The sequence below is a fragment of the Centruroides vittatus genome, unplaced genomic scaffold (genome assembly GCF_030686945.1).
Source record: "Centruroides vittatus isolate TY-2023 unplaced genomic scaffold, ASM3068694v2 scaffold_149, whole genome shotgun sequence".
NCBI lineage: Eukaryota > Metazoa > Arthropoda > Arachnida > Scorpiones > Buthidae > Centruroides > Centruroides vittatus.
Window position 1 is genome coordinate 1911826 of NW_027122681.1, and position 24054 is coordinate 1935879.

Sequence of the window (24054 nt, forward strand, 5' to 3'; positions counted from 1 at the left end):
TTTTGTTGTTCTGTAAGAATGTCGTGTTCTTCAATATGTTTGTATATTTTGTTTGTGATACAGGATGTCAATAATTTGTAGAGTGTTGGAAGACATGTAATTGGTCTGTATTGTGTGGGGTCTGTGGTATTGTTGTTTTTAGGTTTCATGTAGGTGATGCCCTGAGTAAGAAAATTTGGCATGTCTTGTGGATTGATGATGATGTGTGTTAGATGTTTAGCTAGTTCCTGGTGCAGTGATGTAAACTTTTTGTACCAGAAATTGTGAATGTTGTCTACACCAGGTGTCTTCCAGTTGTGTGTTCTGTTAACAGTGTATTGGAAATCATGTATGTTTATTTCAACACAGGGCATAGTTGGTATGTTGTGCAAGTTTCTGTTCTCCTCCTCGATCCAGCCTGCATCAGCATTGTGCGTGACAGCACTGGACCAAAGAGAAGACCAATATGTTGTGAGTTCTTCTTCTGTTGGTGTGCCACTGTGCTGTGTATCAGTGTTTGCTTTGTTATTAATTTGTCTGTAAAAGAGTTTTTCATTGTTTGTAAATAATTTATTTTGTTGTTTTCGTAGTGTACATGTTTTGTATCGTTTGAGTCTACGTGCTTTGGCAGCAAGTTTTTGTTTTAGTGTATCAATGTATTCTGTAATGCGTGTGTTGTGATGTTCATGTTTTGTGTGTGTTTTTATTTTCTTGAAAATGTTTTTGAGCTGTTTCCTTAATTTGGGTGTTATGTTGTTTTTAGTGTATTGTGTTAGCCTGCCTAATTGCTGTCTAATGTCATTAATTTGTGTTTCTATTCTTCTCTGCCAGGCAGGTTTGTGATAGAATTGTGTTTTCTGTGTATTTGTCTGTGATTGTACTTTCAGTCCATGGTGTGTCACTACTGTGACTGCCCCAGCATAAACTAATGTATGAATGTCTGCGAGTGTAGAAATTGAATGAATGTAGTGTGGTAGTAAGTGAGTGTTTACATAATTTAGTGTTTTTCCTACTTCCTTTGACGTGTTGATTTTTGGTATTCGTGGTCGTTGTGTGGGATCTGTACCTGTATATTTAGTGAGTGTTTCCTGAAATATAAGTGAGAGCGTATTAACTAAATCCAAGTCTATGTTATCAGTGATGGATGAGGAAGTGTCTGTAGTATCATTAGTGGTAATTGTTGTATGTGTGTTATTATCAATGCTTGTTGCTGGATTATCCTGACAGGTTACATGATCTTCATTAATGTTAGATGTTTCTGTCTGTTGATGTATTTGATCAGCAACCTGTTGTTTGATAAGTTCAAGTGTTGTTTGTGCAATAAGGTTGTTGTGTATAATTGTTCTTTTTTGATCAACAACCCTTTGTTCGGTGACAGTGAGATGAGGATACTGTTGTGTGAATCTATGGTGTAGTTGTTGTCTGTATGCTGTCATGTTTGTTTCGAGTTTTGTGATGGTGTAATAAGTACGGATGATAAACTCGTTCATTTCTACTGTCCATTTCATCCGTTGGCGTGGTTTTCCAGCCTTTGTGGTCTGTGGATGCATTGCCACAGAAACACCAAGGCTGGGTTGGTTCCTCACATCTGTTGAGGGCATTGCAGTAGCCATGCTTGGGCCGGTGCTGCTTTCGCCACCAGTAACCAAGGGAGACTGTGGCCTATTTTTCGAACGTGAGCCTCTGCCTAACCCACGAACGCGGACCTTGTTAACCCGGGCGACGTCCGAGCCGGTATCACACTTTGATCTAGTTATTACCATGATGAATATCTCCACAGAATGTGGGTGTGGTCACTCTTAGCTTCATTTCTCCCCATAGACCTTACTGGCATGGGTGTCCCTACCAGGAGCTTATGCTCCAGCCTGCATTGCCCTATGGATCAGTAAAATTACTGGGCTCTCCCACCACGACCAGGTGGTGACCACGGGAGAGTTATAATAATAATAATAATAATAATAATAATTACTACTACTAATTATCGTCACTCCTCTAATCTTTATAGATAATGAAGGAGTCATCCACATATAAATTATATTATACGTTCATTTGTTTTAAATACAAAGTGCTTCAAAGGAAGATTAACACTAATATGGAGGTAACTTGTTATGCATTAAATGTCCTCTGCATAGTTCTGCAAGAAGTCACAATCCAATTGTGGAGTTCTCAAAAAAGTATGGCCCTACTAACTCTGCCAGTGCCTGTGCATCTTCTCCATGTAAGTGTTGACATTTTTTTGAAGCATTCTATAATAAGGTCAAGCAATCCTCACCTTTTGGACAACTTTCTCTTCCATATACAATATTTTGATTCTCCATTTTTTGCACATCTAATTCAGATTTTCATTTAACAAAGAAAAATTTAAAGCTATTATTCAATGGTTTCTGCCAGTTTTGGTTTGGTAATGTCAAAATCATTTGTGAAAATTAATTTTTGTTTGTTTGTTTTCTGAACAGAAAAAAGTTATCTACATTTATCTATATATCTCTTATCTATAGTTTAAACAAAACATTTTATGTATTATAACATGTTCATTGTAGCAAATTAAAATTTTACTATCTCAATGAGAGAGTTCATAATTGCAAAATTACAAAAATGAAAGACTAATATAAAAATATTTGGAAGCCTTCAACATGTCCATTCCAACTGCCAAACACAATCAACACTAGACTTTTTGCAAAGAAAATTTTACAACTATTCAATGCCAGAGAAACTTTTAAACAATTTACATAAGTGTAGGCAGAAAAGATCCTATAAAGAAAGGTTGACTCAACTTGTGTTGATTGCATTCTGACTGTTGAAATGGATGATGTGTGAAAGTCTTAATATTTTTTATATCAATCTTTGTTTTTGTAAATTTATAATATATTTTATCCTGGATTTTTAAAATTTTAGAGTTCATAACTTTTCTTTTTAGCTTTCTGCAAATGGAACTCCATTTACCGTATTTTACGGACTATAAGACGCACTTTTTTCTTCGAAAAATTGCTTCCAAAATTCAGGTGCGTCTTATAGGTATTTTTTTAAAAAAATTGCTTAAAAATTAAGGTGTGTCTTATAGTCCGTAGCGTCTTATAGTCCGTAAAATACGGTACATGCTGATATTTTCATCACATTTTGTGGTGGGAAATTTAATGGTGAAGTTTCATACAACAGACTTGAACCACCCTGTACAAAATATAACTTTATTGTTTGACCTTTAAATATTTGACTTTCACATTTTTAGAAACATATTACATCTGAAAGCTGAAGATTGCATGTATAAAAATGAAAATTTGATGATATACTAGTTCAGGGCTGCCCAACCTTTTCATGCACAAGTTACTTTTTTTTCCTAAGAGCGACATTACAGTCCACTAGCACAAGAAAGTGGCACACCTGTTCTGCCATCAGTCACCAAACTATTAACAAATTATGTAGTGCTGTAAAGAAAGGATGCCAAGTACATTTGTCTCTAGATGCTGAGTCATCACAAGCACTATAAAATTGTTTAAACTGTATTATGTACTTACTGGAGTACACTGGAATATGAACAACTACTGGGACTGGTCACAGATTCTGAAACAAGAATAGACTCCATTTGCCATTGATAAAGGATTCCCAGCCAAGGGATTGTTTTTGCTTGCAACACTATCAATACTAGTGATGACATCTACCACGTTTTCCATTATTCAGCGAGACGTCAGCGAGATGTCAGCGCAGTGATAAAACTCGTTCCATATTTTAGCTCGCTTGCAGCGCCATCTCAAAACGCTTACAAAATTTCGTTAGCGAGGTTAAGAAGCGCTAACTTTTTGCTAAGAGAACAAGCGAAGATGGCGGCGCCATGTTTGACTGTTTTAATTGAACTAAATAATCAAAATTTTCTTTTAAATATTGATGAAAGAACTTATGAAAATTTTCAAACAGGTAAAAATAAATATATTTTAACTTTTGTCTATCTGAATGAGTTTGACAGGCGTAATTGTCTCTTTTCGTCTTCGTATGTCAGATACGTAAACTGAATTTCTTACTTATCTTATTTGTATCTTGATTTTAGATATCAAGTAATAATATAATAATTAGCAATTGTAGAATTTCGTCGAATGGCAATTATGTAAAAATAAATTTTAAGGGAAACACCATTTAATCACTTCGTGATCTAGAATACAAACTTTTTTGACGACCGATCTTTCTTTGTAGGCTACTTGGTCATCAAAAGATTTTATAATTAGCATTATATAACCCACATGTCAAAACTTGTAAAACCATGTAAAACCATTATATAAATTTTATTTTTTATTACCTATATTTTATAATGCAATCTATGGCATTATAAAATATTAGGTAATTATCAGTAATTAATTATTTACTGAGTATAATTTTGTTTTAAAACTAGTAAATGCTTCATATTTTCATTAGGAACAGCAACCAATATAAAAAATTATTTTAAAGAACTCCTGACATCATTCGGTGCAGCTGACCTAGGCTTGCGTGAAGGCACAGACATTCTTAATTGGAAACAAATAAAGTTATGGAAAGTATTTTCTGAAAATAATGGAACTTTCGGTAAGTACATTTAATCTGAAAAATAATTAATTGATAACTTGTATGCAAGTATAATGAAATTGTATGACATTGTTTTTAGAATGTGGAGAACAAATTCTCATTATTGATGACAATCATACTGATCTACAAGAAAACTCTGTTGTGGTCAGCTCTCCAGGTCCTTCAAAAAGAAAGGATAATAAAAGTAAAGGTAATTGTGATGGGTATACATGATTTCAAATATTTACCAAAGTAACAGATCTTACAAATTAATTTAAATATTTGCTTGCAGCAGAATGGACTGATGCAGCAGTAAAACTGTTAATAGCAACTAGAATAGATTTGGAAGAAGACTTTCAAAAACCTCAAGTAAAAACAAAGCTTTGGGCTAAAATAGCAGATAAATTATGCAAAGAGGGTTTTGCATTTACAGGTTCAGATTGTGACCACAAGTGGAGAAATCTCATGATTACATACAGGAAAAACGTTGATAAAAGCAAAACGTCTGGAGAAGGCAAAATACGTTGGGAATATTTTAAAGAATTGCATGAAACTTTTGGTAGGAATATTAACACAAATCCGCCAATTAATTATATGAAATCTTCATCAAAAATTAATTCCAAAAGCATAGATTTTATGAATGAATGTACTCAAGGTGTGCTAACTGAAATTACATGTGCCCAAAACAGAGATTGTGTCAGTATTACAAGTACTGAAAATTCGACAGTTCCAGTAAATCCAGCTCCCGTGGCCACTCAAACCTCTTGTACACAGTTATTGAATAATGAAAATGATTGTATAGCTAATCTGAAAGAAAATGATAAAAGTGAATTAATTCAAAGTAGAAAAAGAAATCGGAATGAGCCACCATTGTGGTATGTTGAAGATATGAAACGCAGGGATAGGAAGAGAGAGGAGAGAGAAATAAAGGAAGACGAAAGATGGCAGGAACATAAGGAATTGGAGACTAGGAAAATACAGGTTTTGGAAAAACTAGTTGGATTATTACAAAATGTACCAAAAACAAATTCAAATTAATAAAATTTTTATTTGCTTAAAACTAATGTTGATATAAATCATTTGTACATTTTTTCTTAAGAGAATAATGTGAATTTAATTTAATGTAAGTAGACCACAAGTGTTATTAATAAAACATTACACAAAAATTTAGCTAATTCTTAAAACAATTCTAACCAAAAAAGGGATTAAATGTTTTATAACAATTATTTATCTGAATAAATATAAACTATTACAAGAAAATATGATTATTTTTGTCTGATTTGTGGTAAAAAAATATTATACACACTCTAAATTAAAAAGGTAATCTGCAATTTGATCCCTTTTATATGCACCACTGGCATTCTTATCAATATTTGCACCAGACTGTTCTGTACCGTGGCAAGAAAGTAAATCCAGTTGATCATATACGTCAGGTGAAGAATCATTATGCATAATACATAGGTTATGTAGAACGCAGGCAGCTACAATCACATCTGGAACAAATTCCCTTCTTCGTACATAGATGTAAATTAGCTTCCGAAATCGTCCAAACAGATGTGCAAAGGCTTGTTCTATTACGACTCGTGTAGAACTCAGAATTTTATTGAAGAACTTCTGCTTTCTTGTTAAATGACCATTGTTTTTATATGGTGTCATTATTTTATTGTTCAATGGGTAGGCACAGTCACCAAGAATGTGGCAGTCTGAAGGGATAAAATCCTCTCTCTCTTCCATATTTTTAAATAACGGACTGTTTCTAAAAACTCTAGCATCATTTGCAGAGCCTGGCCAACCTGCATAAATGTCCAAAAATTTCAACTCATGATCACATACAGCCTGTAGGATTACACTAGGATAACCTTTTCTATTTATATGATCATTTTTTTCTTCTTTATTCACAGAAAAGGCAATATGGGTGCCATCGATGCAACCGATTGTTCCTGGAAATGGTTTCACTCTAAGTTTCTCAAATCCTTGTCTTATCCTCTCAATCTCAAAACCCTGTGGCATCCTAATGACTGAGATTGACAAAGCACAGATTGATGTACAGAATTTTGTAAATTCTCTGTGGCCACTAGCAAATCCTAACCCGAAGCGGTCACATACACCACGGTAGCTCTCCTGGTTCCCCATAAACCACAGAGAAAATAAAACAGATGTTTCCTTAGGAATTCGTGCTTTTCTCCTTGCTGGTTCCTGTGGCAGCATAGATAGCAAAATCTAAAAAAAAAAAAATAATGCCAAAGTTAGTATGTAAATCTATAAAATTTAAAATAGTATGAAATATGTACAGGATTCCTACTTAAATTTGTTTTAAATTCCCTGACTCTCACAGTCCCTTACAGTATAGCACATTAACAAAACAAAATTCTCAAAACTTTTTAACTAGTTATTTTTTCTAATTACAGTAATATATTTTATAATCACCGAGTTTGTAAAATTAAAAATAAAAGAAAAAAGATAGAATTATGGCATGTCTTCTCTACATAAACGTAAAATGTTTTATTAAATAAAAGTAATTTATCCTGTTATTAATCCACAACTGTAAAACTTTATGGTTTTGAAAAATGAAAGAAAAAAAAAATCCATTATTTATATAGGTCTACAATTATTTGAAACTGCAGCCCAACAAATCACGTATAATCCATGCACAAAAGTATAAATTATATTAAAATTTTCCTTAATAAATTTCTCAAACTTTATAAAATATTAATAAAGTGGGAAAAAGTTTCAGAAATCAGAAATTTTGTTTTGTTATGCAGTCAAAATAATATATTTGAATGGTGGTATTTGTCATTTATCATTTTTGGTTCTTTGTTATTTTTTTAATCAATTCATTAACACCTGTCCTCAAATTGAGTGTAAATTTGAGCGATAGAGATAGTTTTAAAAATATTTTAACTTTTTATCATTATTAGATTAAAATTAAACCAAAATAAATATATCTTTTGTCACTCACCTCGACGGTGCTTCTTGTTAGACGAAAATGGCTTTTGAAAATATCGTCGCTGTATCTTGGCACGATGTCATGCACGTAGCCAGATATTTTATATCTATCTTCCCTATATTCGTTAGAATCGATGGCTGCTATTAATGATGAGTCTTCTGGCTCATCATAGTCATTTTTGAAAAACTTCGAGTTTGGATTTACGACAGATTCAGAACAAATACTTAAAACATTTAGAACAGATGCAGTGAAAATGCCATCCATTTTAGTTAGCGGAATGTTAGCTGTTGTGTTCCTTCTAACACGTCAGCAGGAAGTTAAATATTTCACATATCCGCTAGCGGATAGCAAGCGCTACGCTGAATAACGGAAAACGTGGCTAGTGAGATATGAAACCTCCTGATATCACTCTCATCACATTAACTTTACTTAATTTATTTCTTATTAAAATCACTTGAAAAGCATGCCACAATTGATCGGTAGCTTGCAATTGACCGATTGAACAGCCCTGTACTAGTTAATGAAAAAATTTAAAAGAAATAGATCAGATTTCTCTTAAATCTAATAGGTTATTGTTGAATAATTGAAGCTAAAATAATCTTCAATTGTTCAATATTGCTCATCACAATTTCTTTTCTTTTGACAAAAATAAAGAATGTTTTTATGTATAAAGTTAGTAAATAATTTTTACTTTCTACAACACTTAATATATATATATCTGTTTAAACATTATCTAAATATATGGTAAGAGCTGCCTGAATTTAAAATAATCATAAAAATAGAAACTTTTTTATTTTAAACTATACAAACCATATCATGCATGCTAGTATTTTGTGAAACTGACTCAAAAAATGAGGTAGATTGCACAGCAGGAGCAAAAGTACTAATTACAGGTGCTGGTGGTGGTAGAGGAGGAGGGGGAGGAGGTGGTTCTTCTGGTTCTGGTGGTGTTGAAACAACCTCAGTTTGAGATTCAATCACAGAAACAGTATTTGCAGGTGAAGATTTAGAAGATTTAGTCGATGACTTAGAATCCTCTTCAACAGGAACCCACTGAAGTTCTTTAAGTCGATGCTGACTGCCACTAGAAACAGGAAACTGTGTGCGTAAACGAGCGGCATCTGCAACTTTTTCGGCAGGTGTTTTTACTGGTAGCTGTACGGCATTCTGTTTAAAAAATTTTATATTAATTTTCAATTATAAGCAAAATATTTATCTTTCAAATCAATAAAATTTCAACTGAAAAAGTTTATTACCTTAATATTTAGTTTTATCACTGGCTGATGCTCTTTAAGTTTAAAAGGATGATGTATAAATGGAGTGTCAATATCACTTTGTTTATCCTGACTACCATTACTAGAATTGTCCTCTTGATCTCTCTGTGATATAGCACGGCAAAAATCTAAAATGCAAGACAATTTCATACTAAAAACCTTTAAGTGTGTGAAAGTCGATATTTACTAACCATTATTTTGCTATATTAATTTTAACATTTAAATGGCTGAAAGAATTGTCTCGTATCAATTGTACTGACATCATAATTTGCAGTTATCAGAACTGAACAACATTCTACATATTTATGCATAGAAGTATAAGGTTATATTAGCAAGTTTTGATGTCATTAGCAAATGTTATTTCATTATATTTATTCTGAAATTTAAATAATAAAGAAAAGACCTTTTAGATCAATCATTCAGCCTCAACATATGATTATTATTATTTTAGCAGTATTTATATTAACAATTAGCATTTAAACAGCATACTTAATTGACAGCCAAGTGACTGAGGCAAGTTAAGACATCAGCATACTACTTTGGGACCTGAAACTGAATCCACGCAGGCAAAAAAGACCAGAATTTTTCACAGGTGGTCAGGCTGTCCCTTATCATACGGCCACACCCATTGTGGTCCTGGCTAAACCCACGAGGAAGATAATTAAAACGGCCCTCTTAGTGCCTTCAAGGCAGAAAGAACAAAAATAAATACTTAACTTTCAACTTTGCATTTCAAGTTTCAAAACTGATGGATTTATTTTATCATGCTTAGATATGTTTTGATAATTATTTAATTTACATCTAATTTCAAGTCAGATTTAATCTCATACACCATATTTTTGAAATCAAATTACACAAATATAATTATATTAAAACCCAATAATTATATTAAAGCCAAATGATTACCAGATTAGATTAAATTTAATAAAAGATGGCACCTAACACCCACCTCTAGGCCAAATTACTTAGCATTTAATTATTAATAGAAGTAATATAGCCTGATCTAATATGACTATCACTTGGCTTTAATCAAATTACACTTTAATTTTCATAAATAATTATTAGAATTTAAATTTCATAAAATAATATAAATGCAGATACCAGTTAATTCCTGAACAGATTTTCCTCCCGTCTTCAAAGACACCCGTTGTTCTGGCCGAATAGAATCAATATTAAATCCTTTTGGCAATGTTCCCTTTTCTAACATCATTAAGACATTTTTCTGAGCGACTTGAAGTAAACGAGCTTTATCTATTTTTTCACGAGCATCATAAGGCCTTTTTCTGGATGGTGATGGAGATCTGTTCGTAATGAATTCAATACAGTTTGAAAAATCTTTATGGATTTTAACTGATCTGAATATTTAATAAATTTAAACTAAATACTTTCAATAAAATAATGGGCTTTATCAAAATTATCCTAACTGTTTTTAAGATCTGTTTAAAGACATTCAAATAATATATATTCTTTACCTAGATCTCGATCTTTTAACTGTTTTTGAACTTTTTCTTTCATGATGTCTTGAAGAATGATGTCTGTAAGAAATGAATTATTAAATAATAGGATTATTAATATTTACATCCAATTCTTTTCACTTAGCATCATGTTCTAAATGATACAATAGCATTATTTACTGTATTTTAAAATACAGAATGTTCACTTTAACATTTATCCAGAGGTGCACACAACTTTCCAGCATTGCATGAGTATACAGTGAATTAGATTCACTGCAATGTTTATAGTAAAATAAATTAATTCATTCAAAAAGAAACATGTTTACATTGTGCTGTAGTTCTGTGGCAAGGAAATAAGCTATTTTTCCCACCTTTTCCACGCACAAAGATAGAAGAAAATCACTTTAAGAAAATTTACCATAACATACAAAGAACAAAATATAACATTTGCTTTATTTTATTATAGTATACATTCAAAACATCTTGGTCTTGGTACAGCTGGAAAATTCTTGTGGAGTTTAGGTGATTCTTGTGCATTTCATCTTGTTTCCCCATAAAGCATAATCATTTTACTGTAATGTTGGTGAGTACAGAACATTGTTGCAGTTCTCTACTAATTAGCAGACTGCATAATGTTGGCTCTTTTGTAGTGGCATCATGTGTTGCATCATGATTTGTAAAGATCACATTTTTAATTTGCATTTTGTTTTTATACTTGAAAAGTTTAAGTATTGCTGCAGAACTTCCGTATGATTTACACATGTTTCTTTTTGAATCAATTACCATATTTACTCAAATAATCCCTACCAAAGTAATCAGCGCATCCATTTTTTAAGACACTGATTCAAAAAAAACTTAGTTTATTACAGATTAAAAATAAATTTTACTAATTTATATTGTAACACAATAGCAATCTTCATTCTCGTTGTTCTGTAGCATTCAATATGGCAGCAATCAGATTAAAATCCCTGATATTAAAAGATAAAAATATCAAGGAAAAATAATTAAAGTATTTGTATATCTGATAAAAAGAAAATTATTTTGCAATTTGTAATAATGTATTTTATAATAAATTAACTTACTAATAAATTTGAATTAAACAAAGTAAAGTTCAAATTGCAGGTGATAACTGCTAATTGACCAATAGCTTAAACTAAGAGAAATATAGGTACAAAGATTATATAATGTCAATTTCTGACATATATTTAACTTTATTTATCCTCATTTTCATGAAATTACTCACATAAAAGTGTTTTATCAATATAATACTACTTGTAATAAGTAACTATAAATGACAATTTTATTAAGTAAAATCACCCAGTTAATTAATAACTCATAGCACTGTAGGTTTTGTCAGTTGCATCACCAAATTTGTTTTGAATAAACCATACATCCCAACTTTTTGTCATGAGTTTTTGGAATAAAATGTGCAGATTATTTGAGTATATACTGTAATTTATTTTACTGTAAACATTGCAGTGAAACTAATGCACCATAGGCTATGCATATGATTATGCAATGCTAGAAAGATCTCTTTTGTACCTGGATAAATGTTAAAGCGAACACCCTGTATAATCTGCTTTATATTAATATTAAATATAAACAAGAACATTATTTATTAATGATATTTAGTTTAAATTACTACTACTATTTACTTGTATAGCAATACAATCTGCCAATGGCTAAAGAAAACATTTATTCTAATAATGACATTAAAAGAAGAGAAGGCATGGAAGCATTTCTGTCGTCAGTACAGCCCTATCCTTGCCGTCTTGATGATGACCTTACTTGAATAAAATTTATTCAAGTAAGGTCATCAAATGACATTAAAAGTTGAAAACTTGAAAATTACCCATAAACTCCTACTAAAACACCGGATTGTAAATAATTCTTCACCCAAAAACCTATTAACCGGTGCCAGTCCACTTAAATTATATGGCAAACGTTTTCGGACACTTCACTTTTTTTTTTTAATTTTTAAATTTTATTCGGTTGGCACGTGCGTAACGGAAATATGACTTCGTTTGTTCGAAAATTCGTTGTAAGATTAGAAGGCTTGAGGAAGGGCGCAGTGAAGTGTCTGAAAACGTTTGCCATATAATTTAAGTGGACTGGCACCGGTTAATAGGTTTTTGGGTGAAGAATTATTGAAAATTACCTTTCTTTATCTTGACTCTTACTTCTACTTCTTCTATGTTTTTTTGACACCTTTTTCTTTTTCTTTTTATGTCTGTATTTTTCTTTCTTTTTCTTAACCTTCTTTTCTTTAGGAGTGTCCGAAATTTCCCCAGATGATTCTTCGAAGGAACACGAAAGTGAAGTTTTCTCAGTATTAGAAGTGATTTCACCTTCTTCCAAACTATCAACTTTTTCGGGTTTTTCTTGCTCCAGTTTGTGGGGTATCTGAATAGACTTTAGATCTTTAATTACAATTTTTCCTTTAGATTTTGATGATGTCTGTTTAGAGTCTTCTTTTGACTTTTCATTGACATTATTAGTTTTCTTTACATCTGACAAAGATGATTCCTCTACCGATTTTGAATTCTTTTCAATAGTCTCGGATTGGATTTTTGAATCTTCTACTGTCTTTTTACTTGTATCATTGGATTTTTCTTCTTTTAAGTTAGAAATTTCTTCTTCTGTCTTATCATCCGAAGAGCTACTGTTAAAATAATCTAATGAAACTATTGCTTGTTTCTCTTTTAGAGCTTTTGGCTTAATATCATTATCTTCCTTTTCTTTTTTAATCATAGAATTATTACTGTTTATCGAATCCATTAAGATTGTATTAATTATATTTAGATGATCAGATGATAGCTTACTCTTTTCTACTTTGTTTTGAATGTTTGCTGTTTCAGATAAATTAATGTCTCCATTATTTAAATTGTTAGTTTTTGTCAAATCACTTGTTTTAGATTTAACACAATCGTTGTCCTTTTTCTGCTCTGAAATATCAACTTCTTTACTTATTGTCTGAGTAACAGGAACCTGATCAGATTTCGAACTTGAGACAGTTTTACTTGTGTCAGAAACATTAGTTACACATGAAGAGTTTGCTTTTGTTAAATTATCTGAATCACTAATATCTAATTTACTCCTTTTATTACTATGTTTTTCTTCATTTTGATCACTATGCTTTCTTTTTCTACTCTATAATTAAAAATCATTTCTCTTTAAATAGAAATAGAAATTAAATGGCATTTTATTTATTAATTCAATCAATAAATATATTAATTATAACAATACTTCATTTGTTGTTACCCAACATCCATTTCCAAAATCTTACAGCCAATGCACAAGTAGCAAAATTATGACAACAGTAAGCATTGACAACAGGATTAACTAACCACCTCAACTGTAAAGACCCTAAGAGATAATTGGAAGAAAAAGTCATTGGCACTGATTGTTATATTGATTTTGCTACCCTTGTGCATTAGCCTTAAGACAGTACAGCAGAGCATCGTTTATCTGAAAGCCGATCAACTGAAACATCGGTTAACCGAAAGCTTTCCAGTCGGACTGTGTCGTGCCGAATCAAACATTTTTGATAATAGATTAACTTCTAAAGTATAATTTATTTGTTTTTATATTTTTTAATATATTTATTTTGTTTGTACAAAATAAAGAAATAATTTGTAACGATATGATAGCTTCGATTATTATTATAAAAATTTTCGTTAGGCTTAAAATCAACAAAAATTCAACACGAAGTGACACACAACAGAGAAAGATTTCAACGTAGGATAGGTTAATATATTTTTTTGTACATAATTGGTTATCCGAACAACCCCAGTCCCCAATTGATTCGGATAAACGACGCTCTACTGTAATTAGTGTTAACCAGTAATAATAATTATCTCTTTCAATCCTGACAGAAATGACCATCTAAGCCAGTTGTCACCTTTATTTTGCCATTTATACATATTAGTCTTTACAACATATACTTCATGTATGCAATTATACAATACAATTATAAAGAAATAGATGAATTAAGTGCTTAGCTCAAGTTTAGATATGCTTTTTATTAGGAGACATTTTGGTTTGATTTTATTCAAACAAAATGTGAAGTAAAAAGTTTATAATAAGGCTTGTTTGTAAGTTCACATACAGTATATAAGAATAAAAGCTAACATTAGCAATAATCTGTTAAATTTTGCAACTATTATAATAAAATCACACATCTATGTTAAGTAATAACAGCTGTTAAAAATATGCAAAAACTTTTTGTTCCATCCAATATAATCTTATTAACCACGGCATCTAAGAAGTGTGTGGAAGCAATGAAGCCTAAGAGGAAGTAATATCGACAACTGAGATGAAAAATTAAAAGGAAAAGTATCATGAAGCATGAAAGCCATACACTTGTGACAGATTTGAAGACCGTGTTTAAAATGCTGAAATTAGCAGTGTATGACCAGTATGTGCAATTTTCATTTCATTATATAGTATTTATGTATATTATTTTTATTTTCACGTTTTAATTTATTATTAGGGCATTTAATTGTGTTAATTATGTGTATTTGTTGTTTTAAGTTTATTAAAATGGGTATTGTGTAGGGTCAGGGAATGGATTAATTCACTTTCCATTATTTCAAATGGAAAAAATTGATTTGGAGTTCAAACAGCCTCCTGGAGTGAATTAAATTTGAAATACAAGACACAACTGTATTGTTAATACTCAATTTTAAGTTATAATTTTATTATTGGAAATTCTTTTTAAAGCAATTTTAGAACAAATTTTATTTATAGAATAGAATTTCAGAATGATTCAGTTATATTGTGTTACTTTTAAAGTTTTTCATGTGATTCTTTGAATGATTATTTTTTTTATTTATTTGCTTTTTTCACCCTGTGGCCACTAAGACGACCATATTTTTTCATACCCATTGTGGGTTTGGCAAAGTCCACAAGGGACGGTTGGAGTGAAGGACAGGACAGATCATCCGTGAAAAATTTCTGGAGTTTTTCAATTGGTTTTAAAGTTAATAGAAAAGCATGATAAAATCTATAATCCCAATGATACTGATAACAGTGTTGAATTTCCAGATACACAAACAATCTAGACTCTAAAACTATTAATTCTTTGATAATGTTCTGGTTCTATCTTTACACACACACAATATGTGTGTAGACTTTCTAGCATTATATGTAATTTTATCTATTTTGATAATATTGTTTTATTCTTTTATTTATGTTATCATATACAACTAAATACAATTTATCAAAAGTTATTTTTGGATAAAAAAATTATCATATTTTTTTTTATTGATTGATAAAAAAGAATAAGAGATTTGAATAACACTTCATTTTTTTCTTCTATACAGAGATTTTAATAATAGCAATTAAATTTCCAATCATTGTTGCCCTTTCTGCCTTTTTTAAGTCCCTTTGATGATGGAAGCAAAAAAAAAAGTCCCAGCGAATTCTTCTTATACAGCACTTTGTATTTTTTAGTAAATAGATTTTATAATTTTGTAATTTCAGAATACAAAATGAGTCACCAACCTATGGCTTTCGGGCCAAATAAGGCTCTCCCAAAGCATATTTATTTAGTCTGCATAGTTTGTTTTCATTTACATGTTTTATCATTAACATTCAAACTAATTTAAACAATAAACTTTCAGATATTTTTAGAACATTTAGAATTTATATATATATATGTTAACTTTTATTTATTTGTGGAAGACTTAAATATTTTAGAACAGCCTACATCGATATTTTGAAGAGTCCGAAATATCGGTGTAGGTTCTGTCGCAGATTGTACCTTTATTGAAGAGGGATCGGCGAGAATTCCAATCCAAAGTACATTTAAATAAAATATCTGAGAATTAATCGTCTTCTTAGTAATTCTTGAACTCAGGTAAACATTGGATTTGAAGGACATAGCATTTCAGTTTATTCATCCAAAAACTCCTTTTAGGTGGTTATAAAAGTGACTAATTATATCCAGCAAATATTGCTAATTTTAGCTTCCAATTAAAGGATTTAATCTGTTCTTGTGAGACTTTAGACATATTAGTGGTGACATTGCAGCTGTAAATCTAGATGAAGTGAATATTTTTTTAATTTTTATTTTATGGTGTTTTTATCTATTGCATTGTGTGCAAAATGTCTGGATTTTACAATCTTTGTTTTCTGAATTAACAATATTATTCTTGCTCAATATAATCAGCATCTCACCCATTTTCTTTTTCTTAACTTATTTTTGTTAATTCCCACAAGTTCTTGAACAACTCTGGCTACAGAACGAAGTATTTCAGCCATTATTCTATCAAATTATTGCATTGCTTTCTATGTTCATGTAAATGCTTTGCTTATATTAGAGAACACTATCAAATATTATTGTGGTATTTACTCATAAGAAAACTATTGTCATATCAATGCAGTTTGTTAATGTTAAGATCAAGTTGTTCCAGAATTTCTGGTTTTAGAGTCATACATAAAATGTGATGGTAATAAAGGAGTATAGTTCCCATAGCTGTGCATTAGTATATTTAATACAGCTTAGGAACATTGTAATAAAGTCATAACACCAGATCTTTTAGGCTATAACTTTGCTAATTAAACACATAGATGTAAAGAAATCTGAACTAAAGGTAGTCAATTAAGTCTCCAGATTTAATAATTGGAATTAAATGAATGAATTAAAAGTATTGTGGAAGAAAAGATTGATCCAGAGTGGAATTCAAACCCACAGCTCATGCTTACTATGAGATATGTTGCCAATTTCACTATCAAGATCTCTGTCTGATCTTTGCTCCCAGATATTTAATAATTCTAATTATTAAATTTAATACAAGATGGCAATGTAATCATCTATCTTTAGCCCAATTTACTTTATATCTATGTATTTATTAATAATTAATGGAGTGATGACTTGAAGAGTTATCTTTCAATTAATTTATATTTATCATTTGATCATGAAGCTGATTTATTTTTATGCTGACTAGTCTTGTTAATTGAGTTGTTAATATATAGATGATTTAATTAATTAAGGTATTTTATTAACACAGAGTCGTGGAAACAAGTAAGAAAGCAACTACAAGGGCAGATCAAAAAGTAAGTTGCATTTCCAAGTTATGGCCATTTATTAAACCACCTATACAAAAGCAACACGGCTATGACAGCATACAATGTAAGTTCACTTTTCCACATACTTCCCAAGAGATTCTAAACATTTCTCCGAACGAACAACCAACTTTTCGATTCCAGATGCATAGAAATCTCCAGTGCTATGATGTGGGACCCATCTTTGACACAGTTTACAAAATCCAAGGTCCTTGTGAACAATGGAGAACACACTGCCATATGAAATGTTCAGCATGTTGGCAATTTCCCGCAGTTTTATGCGCCGATTCTCTCTAATGATTGCATCCACACGGTCAACACTTGCAACAGTACTGGACGTTACGGGCCTGCCTTTGCGATATTCGTCCATGATATCCATGCGTCTGGCTTCAAATTGTTGACACCACTTTACAATACCTTGCCGAGAAATTGCACGCTCACCATATACAGCAGTGATTTCACAATGAATGTCCATGCAATTAATCTGTTTGGCCCATAGAAATCTGATTGTTGCACGCACCTCCAATGTGGAGTAAACATCCAGTTGACGTGCCATTAATCCTAGCCCGTTATCCACACACAAGACAGGAAACCACACCAACCTTCCTATCGGACATCTGAGCAGTTACTATCCCTTTCTCTGCATTGCCCAAGATTACGACACACAGCGCGCTCTTGCGGCAAGTTAGTGCAACTTACTTTTTGATCTGCTCTCGTACTTATACATTCAAATCCACCAGAAACTGTATTGAGAGATATTTTAATCTTTATGTGGAATTAATTATTCTTAATTTTTATTAATTCACTTCAACTTTATTATAAAATTGAAATTATAATGATAATCCTGGAATGAGCAGCTACACAGAAAGTTAGTCTGTTTTTTTATGGCAGCAATGGCATGAGCTAGAGTCAAATGTAAATAAACTTTTGAGTTATTGTTATGTTGTTTGTGTTTATTATATTTAACATTTGATGAACTCAAGTGATTTTTTTCACTGCATATGCTGTTTGAACTTTGAACATTGTTTGAACTCCAAAGTGAATTTTTGCCAGATTTAGCATTTGAAGTTAGAGTTTTTTGAAGTACCACCTGTATTTTTATCTTATATCAAATTATTACAATTAAGAAAGCTATTGCTATTATTTTTAAAGTAATTTATAACAGGAAATCACTTTTTATCACAAATAAAAGCTAACTTTATCTCTAAAAAATTTAGTTAAACCATTTACACTGTGAAAAATTTAAATCCATAGTCAAAGTTATAGCCATAAGCTTATTATAGCCCAATAAGAATCCAGCTATATTATTTGATTATTAAGATATATCAGATTTGATTTGATTTTATATATGATTACCCAAATATTTAGTTATTGTAAATATTAAATATGAATTATCCATATTTTATTGGATAGCCTTGTATTTCAGATGTATTCAATTTTTTAAAAACATCTGAAATTCATTCTTTAATGTCAAAATGAAGTATTTCTATAACAGTTAACAATTACATAAAAATTTATTTAATCTATTATTTGTTTTATAATAAATAAATAAACCAACTCACTTTATGCTTTCGATGACTTTCACTTGAGTGTTTACTTTTTTTCTTTCTTGATCTTTTATGTTTATGCTTTCTCTTTTTACTTTTCCTCTCTCTTTTCTTTTTCTTCTCAACATAACTATATTTGCTATCATTACTACTACTGTTTTCATTTGTTTCTACATTTGTTTTGATATCTGTCATTTGGTCCATTTTTTTTGCAAAGAATTCGGCTAATATATCACCCACTTGAAGCGGTGAATTAGTATTTTCTGTATCTTTCATCATAATTCCTAAAAAATTAAATAGAAATATCTAAAAATTTCACTTATAAAAATTCTAAAATTATATATTGATCATTTAAACATGACTTACTGTACAGAATTTCAATATAAAACATGTTAACTTATAGCACAAATTCTAGTCTGTCTTGCTAGAGAATGCAAATAAAGGATGTCCAAGTTACTGTGCAGTGAGAAATTTGTTAGATGTTAAAATTATACTTATGGCAATGCATACAAAACCCATAATTCATTCATCCTGTGTTTCCACTTTGCAGCAGATGGTGTTACTACTAACTCAAGAATGTTCTGTTTTTGGAAGACTTCTTTGCCAATTACATAATCTCCCATGAAATCTGGCTTGCTTGGTCACCAGAACTCACCCCTCCCAGATTTTGTGACCTCAGGCGAATGTTTCTGAAATTTGTTGTAGGAGAAACTGCAATTTTAATTTTAAAGTTCCCTTTTATTAAAACTTTACTTAAACCATTTCTACTGCACAATAACTTTTGAGACATATGTATATCCTTTCCACAACCTGTATGTCCATAAATTCATATTTTACAGGTAACAAAATCTAAACTGATTTTAGTGAATATATTACAAATTTTGTCCATAAAAATTAATGAATATATTATTTTATTTGTACAAAGTCTTTATTTGTATCAAAATGTAATCTGTAGACCGGCCTAGTATTTTTTCAAAATGCAATTCTATACTATTTACCCAGAGAAAACAATATTTTTACACATTGCATATCTCTTATACTGGATTAACTGGATTATCTTATACAGATAAACAAAATATATACAGTGGGTGATTGGTTAACGAACAAATTGGATAACAAACACTTTTGCGAAAGATTTTTATGATCGGACAACAAACACATGTTCAGATAACGAACACTTCACTGAATAAACATAAAAAGAAGCAACGAAAAATAATGAATGCTGATTGATTTTCCCTTGTCTTCAGGTAACAATTTGAAGCCTTTTGGAGTGCAGGAGATGTCAACATCAACGCTCAACCCGATACCGATCAGATAGTGTTTCCCCGAACTTTGAAACTCTCCATTGTAATTCCAGCTTTTTATTTACTTTTCTGACAAATAATTTTTTTATAGTCTTTGCGAGACTGTTGGGCACTCATTAAGTTTTGCGTCAGTTTTTATTTTCTAAAGGTGAGAGTTTAACTGTCCTATCGGGTATTCGTTAATGTTTTAATACTAAAATTTCAAATTACATTTGGGCCTCACATTTACATAATTCTTTTGTGCGCTAGCTGATTTCTGTTCTCTGAATTTTTGTGAGTGCTTTTCTGAACTTTTTATTTCAAAAAGAAACTGATATTATTATGGAGCCTAAAAAGAATTTAGTGTCAAGAACTGTGCTCACCATAGAAACCAAGCAAGAGCCAAAGTAGAGAGTGGGCAGAAGATGTCTGATGTTGCTAGGCAGTATGGCTTGAACAGGTCTACAGTAGACACAATCTTAGCTAAGAAAGATATAATCAAGAAGACTCAAGGAGCTAAAGGAGTAACAAAAATCACATCTGAGAAAATCACATGTTCCATCCATGAAAAAATAAAGAGATTGCTTTTAATTTGGATAAAAGAAAGGGAAATGAAAAAAAAAAACGTAACTAGTATGACTATCATTCAAGAGAAAGCTAGAGAAATTTTTGAATAACTAAAGAAACAAACTCCACATTCGTCATATGAGGAGATAGAATTCAAAGCTACCACTGGATGGTTTGCAAAGTTTAGAAGGAAAACTGGCATTAAACATGTGGTAATTCACAGTGAGTCTGCTAGTGCAGATAAAGAAGAAGCTGAGAAGTTCTGTCTGAAATTTGAAGAATTCATTAAAAAAGAAAGATATTGTCCACAACAAATTTTCAATTGTGATGAAACTGGTTTATTTTGGAAGCACATGCCAAACTGTACCTACATTACGAAAAAAGAGAAAAATATTCCTGGGCATAAACCCATGAAAGATCGATTGACGTTACTTTTGGGAGCTAATGCTAGCAGTGATATGAAGCTTATCCCGCTTCTTGTCTATCACTCTGAGAACCCTAGAGCATTCAAAAATGGAAAAACATGACTAATAAAAATGCAAGACTGTGTGTATATGTATTTTTATTATTATATATAAATAAATGTAGTAAGAAAGTATATATTTTTATTTTTTGGGGTCTCCAGAACGAATTAATCAAATTCCCATAAAAACCTATGGTAAATCGATAATCGGTTAATGAACAAAGTCTTGAAACAGATTATGTTCATTAACCAATCACCCATTGTACACATCTAAGATGACTTTTGTAAGTTAAGAAGTGGACAGAGGCCTAAGTGGCCCACATTTCAAATAAATTTGATAACCACTGTATTAATATATTACAGATCTAATGTGACAAAGACAATGAGATCAAAAAAACTGATTTTCATAATAAATGTAGTGTCTCACAGGATGCATTTGAAATAATAGGACAATCTTTGAAGCACTATGATACTCCAGTGTGTGGTGATTCTTTAGCACTATGATATTAAACATTAGTTTTATTTCAAAGGCAAGCTTTCGTTTACACAAATTAGTTATCAACTAGTCAGTCTTTGGATTATTTTACCTATTGTAATCAACCTGTGGACTATCAATGTTGATATGTGATTAAAACTATGTTTGGAGCTATGTTTAGAACACTTGAAACATAGTTCTATAATTTTTGACATACCCTTTTATATTGGATATACATTGTGTAAATTTTAGTAAAAAAAATACTGTATCATTACTAATATACATCAATTAATTAGTATTAATGTTATTTATATTATTTCCATATTATTTCATACTTGTGTGATATTTGAGAAGTCTTTTCTCAGGTCTAGAAATACACTACAAACTAATTTTACTGATTTCACTCAATGAAACAGTTTCAAATTATGTTACTTTCAAAACTGCAAATTAACATAGAATTCAATAACTTTTAACTTGAATTATGTAATCCTTTAAAAGTAAGGAACCAGATTACAAATTAAATCAAACATTCCAACTTAAACTTCAAAACAGTCTCTGACTTCTGCTTTCTTGAGAGTTCATTTAGTAACATTCATTTTCATACTTGAGTACTTTAGAATTCATTACTAATCCATATTCAAGGATGATCTATGATTTTGAGGATTCTAAGCAACCTGGAACTCCAAGAAAGCAGAGATTGGTGAAAAATTAGATACAGTATTACATATAAATCAGTTTTTGTATCTATCGTAATGATTAATATAGATTTGAATATCACTAAAATGAGCAACTTATTTAGTTCTATGTTTTTCTCTACAAAGTTAATGAAGAGTCTAATAAATTTTATTGATAACCAGATGGCTGAGAGACAGTTAAGGTGTTTGCCTATTGCTCTGAGGAACCCAAAACCAAATCCAAGCAAGTAACCCCATGATTTTTTGAAAGGGTAGTCTGTCCAAGATATGTCAGGCCTGTCACCATGCAACTGATTTTTCTGGATTTTCTTCATTTGCATAACACCCGAGTAGGAGTCGGTTCCCCACAGGACGGGCCACAACCTGAACACCGGTCGTGGGCCGCCCTGTCGACAGGCTACAACCCACAACCGGCATTTGGCGGCTTCATCTGCTCGGCCACTAGCGGGCAAGACGCAAGACAAAATTCTCGTCATACATAACACTTTCCTCGAATTGTACCTTTATTATTACACAAATTAGAAATGAATGAATAAATTACTTATTTATTTCAATCTTTAAAGGTATTTAAATAGTCTGAAATGGAAGAAAATCAATACAATCATGACATAAAGCTGAAAATATGAATTTTAATTTACATTAAATAAATTATGGCAATTTATCATAAAACCTGTAAATTATTTCATAAATTTCGGACATTTATTGATAATCGAGCAAATATGCAATACGAATTTATAAATTCGTTTAACTGCTTCGAAACTTTTCATTCGAAATAAAAAAACTTAAAAGAAATTTATAAAAAAAAAATCTCTGCTACCTGCTTTTGTCAAACGTTGTCGTCTGGCACCAACAGCGCCATCTCACAAATGTTTTATGAATATTACTTTTTTTATAATTTATATTTTCTATTTATATTTAAAATTTAATTATAATTTAGCGATAAAAATTAATTTCGTTAAATTATTGGTAATAATATGACTTTCGTACTTACTGTACTAAAAAAAAAATGATTGCTTACCCGAACACAATTTCATTTTTATTATCCTTCGGCTGTTGTGTCATTGTTATATATGTAAACCTCCAGGGGATAACCCACACCGAATTGCCCCTTGGCCTGGTTATGCGACCCCGCACCTCTGACCTTTTTTTTTTTTTTTTTTTTTTAACTCTTTCCGCCCTGTGGGCACTAAGAGGGCCTCTTATAGCAAGCCCATTATGGGTTCAGCCAGGCCCACAATGGGGCGGCCGGGTGGTGAGGGACGGGGACCGACATATCCGGACGGACCATCCCCCGAAAAATTCGTGGGGATTTTTCGACCCGTCCGGATTCGATCCCGGGTCCCCCAGGGCGGCAGGCTGCTAACCTTGACCGCTCGGCCATCCGGCCGCTACCTCTGACCTTTGTCGTGTTCCTTTGTCTTCGGTCAGTCATGTGTTAGCTGTAGTAGCACTTAGACATGAAGGCACAACGTTACATTGTATGGGGATACTATAGATTACCATTTATGGAATTTCGGGTCTTCGGGTATATATCTGAACTTAAGGGACCGAGAAGAGTTCAACGATACCCTACTTTGGACCGGAGACGAAAAATAAAAAGTTATACTTTTTTCCAGCGATCGCGCGATGATAGGGAGTCGCGTCGCTCTCTCCGCTAAGTCGGCCTCGCTATCGCGATCGGGAGTCGCGTCGCTTGCCGTTAAAATGCATTTTATGCCATCATCATCTCATCTTTACTGATAATAAAACTTTAACAACTTACACATCTACAGAGG

General features: G+C 31.5%; 2 protein-coding genes across 6 annotated transcripts in view; both read right to left on the minus strand.

The window, feature by feature from the left end:
- Nucleotides 1-23134, minus strand: part of Son (Son RNA binding protein) — a 35296-nt gene extending 12162 nt beyond the window's left edge. For all 5 annotated transcript variants that reach the window (XM_067284975.1, XM_067284974.1, XM_067284978.1 and 2 more), the window contains exons 1-7: nt 23097-23134; nt 18812-19080; nt 12340-13331; nt 10200-10262; nt 9829-10028; nt 8710-8855; nt 8264-8620 (exon numbers count right to left, since the gene is read on the minus strand). In XM_067284975.1, coding sequence (XP_067141076.1) covers nt 8264-8620; nt 8710-8855; nt 9829-10028; nt 10200-10262; nt 12340-13331; nt 18812-19075 — 2022 coding nt within the window. In that variant the 5' untranslated portion in view covers nt 19076-19080; nt 23097-23134. The remainder of the gene's footprint in view (nt 1-8263; nt 8621-8709; nt 8856-9828; nt 10029-10199; nt 10263-12339; nt 13332-18811; nt 19081-23096) is intronic.
- LOC136987269 (putative nuclease HARBI1) lies at nt 5802-7834 on the minus strand. The gene is made up of 2 exons (XM_067284983.1): nt 7466-7834; nt 5802-6726 (listed from the first exon to the last, which is right to left on the minus strand). Exons 1-2 carry the CDS (start codon nt 7715-7717, stop codon nt 5803-5805), a joined length of 1176 nt encoding a protein of 391 aa, XP_067141084.1. The 5' UTR covers nt 7718-7834; the 3' UTR covers nt 5802.
- Nucleotides 23135-24054: the final 920 nt, after the last annotated feature.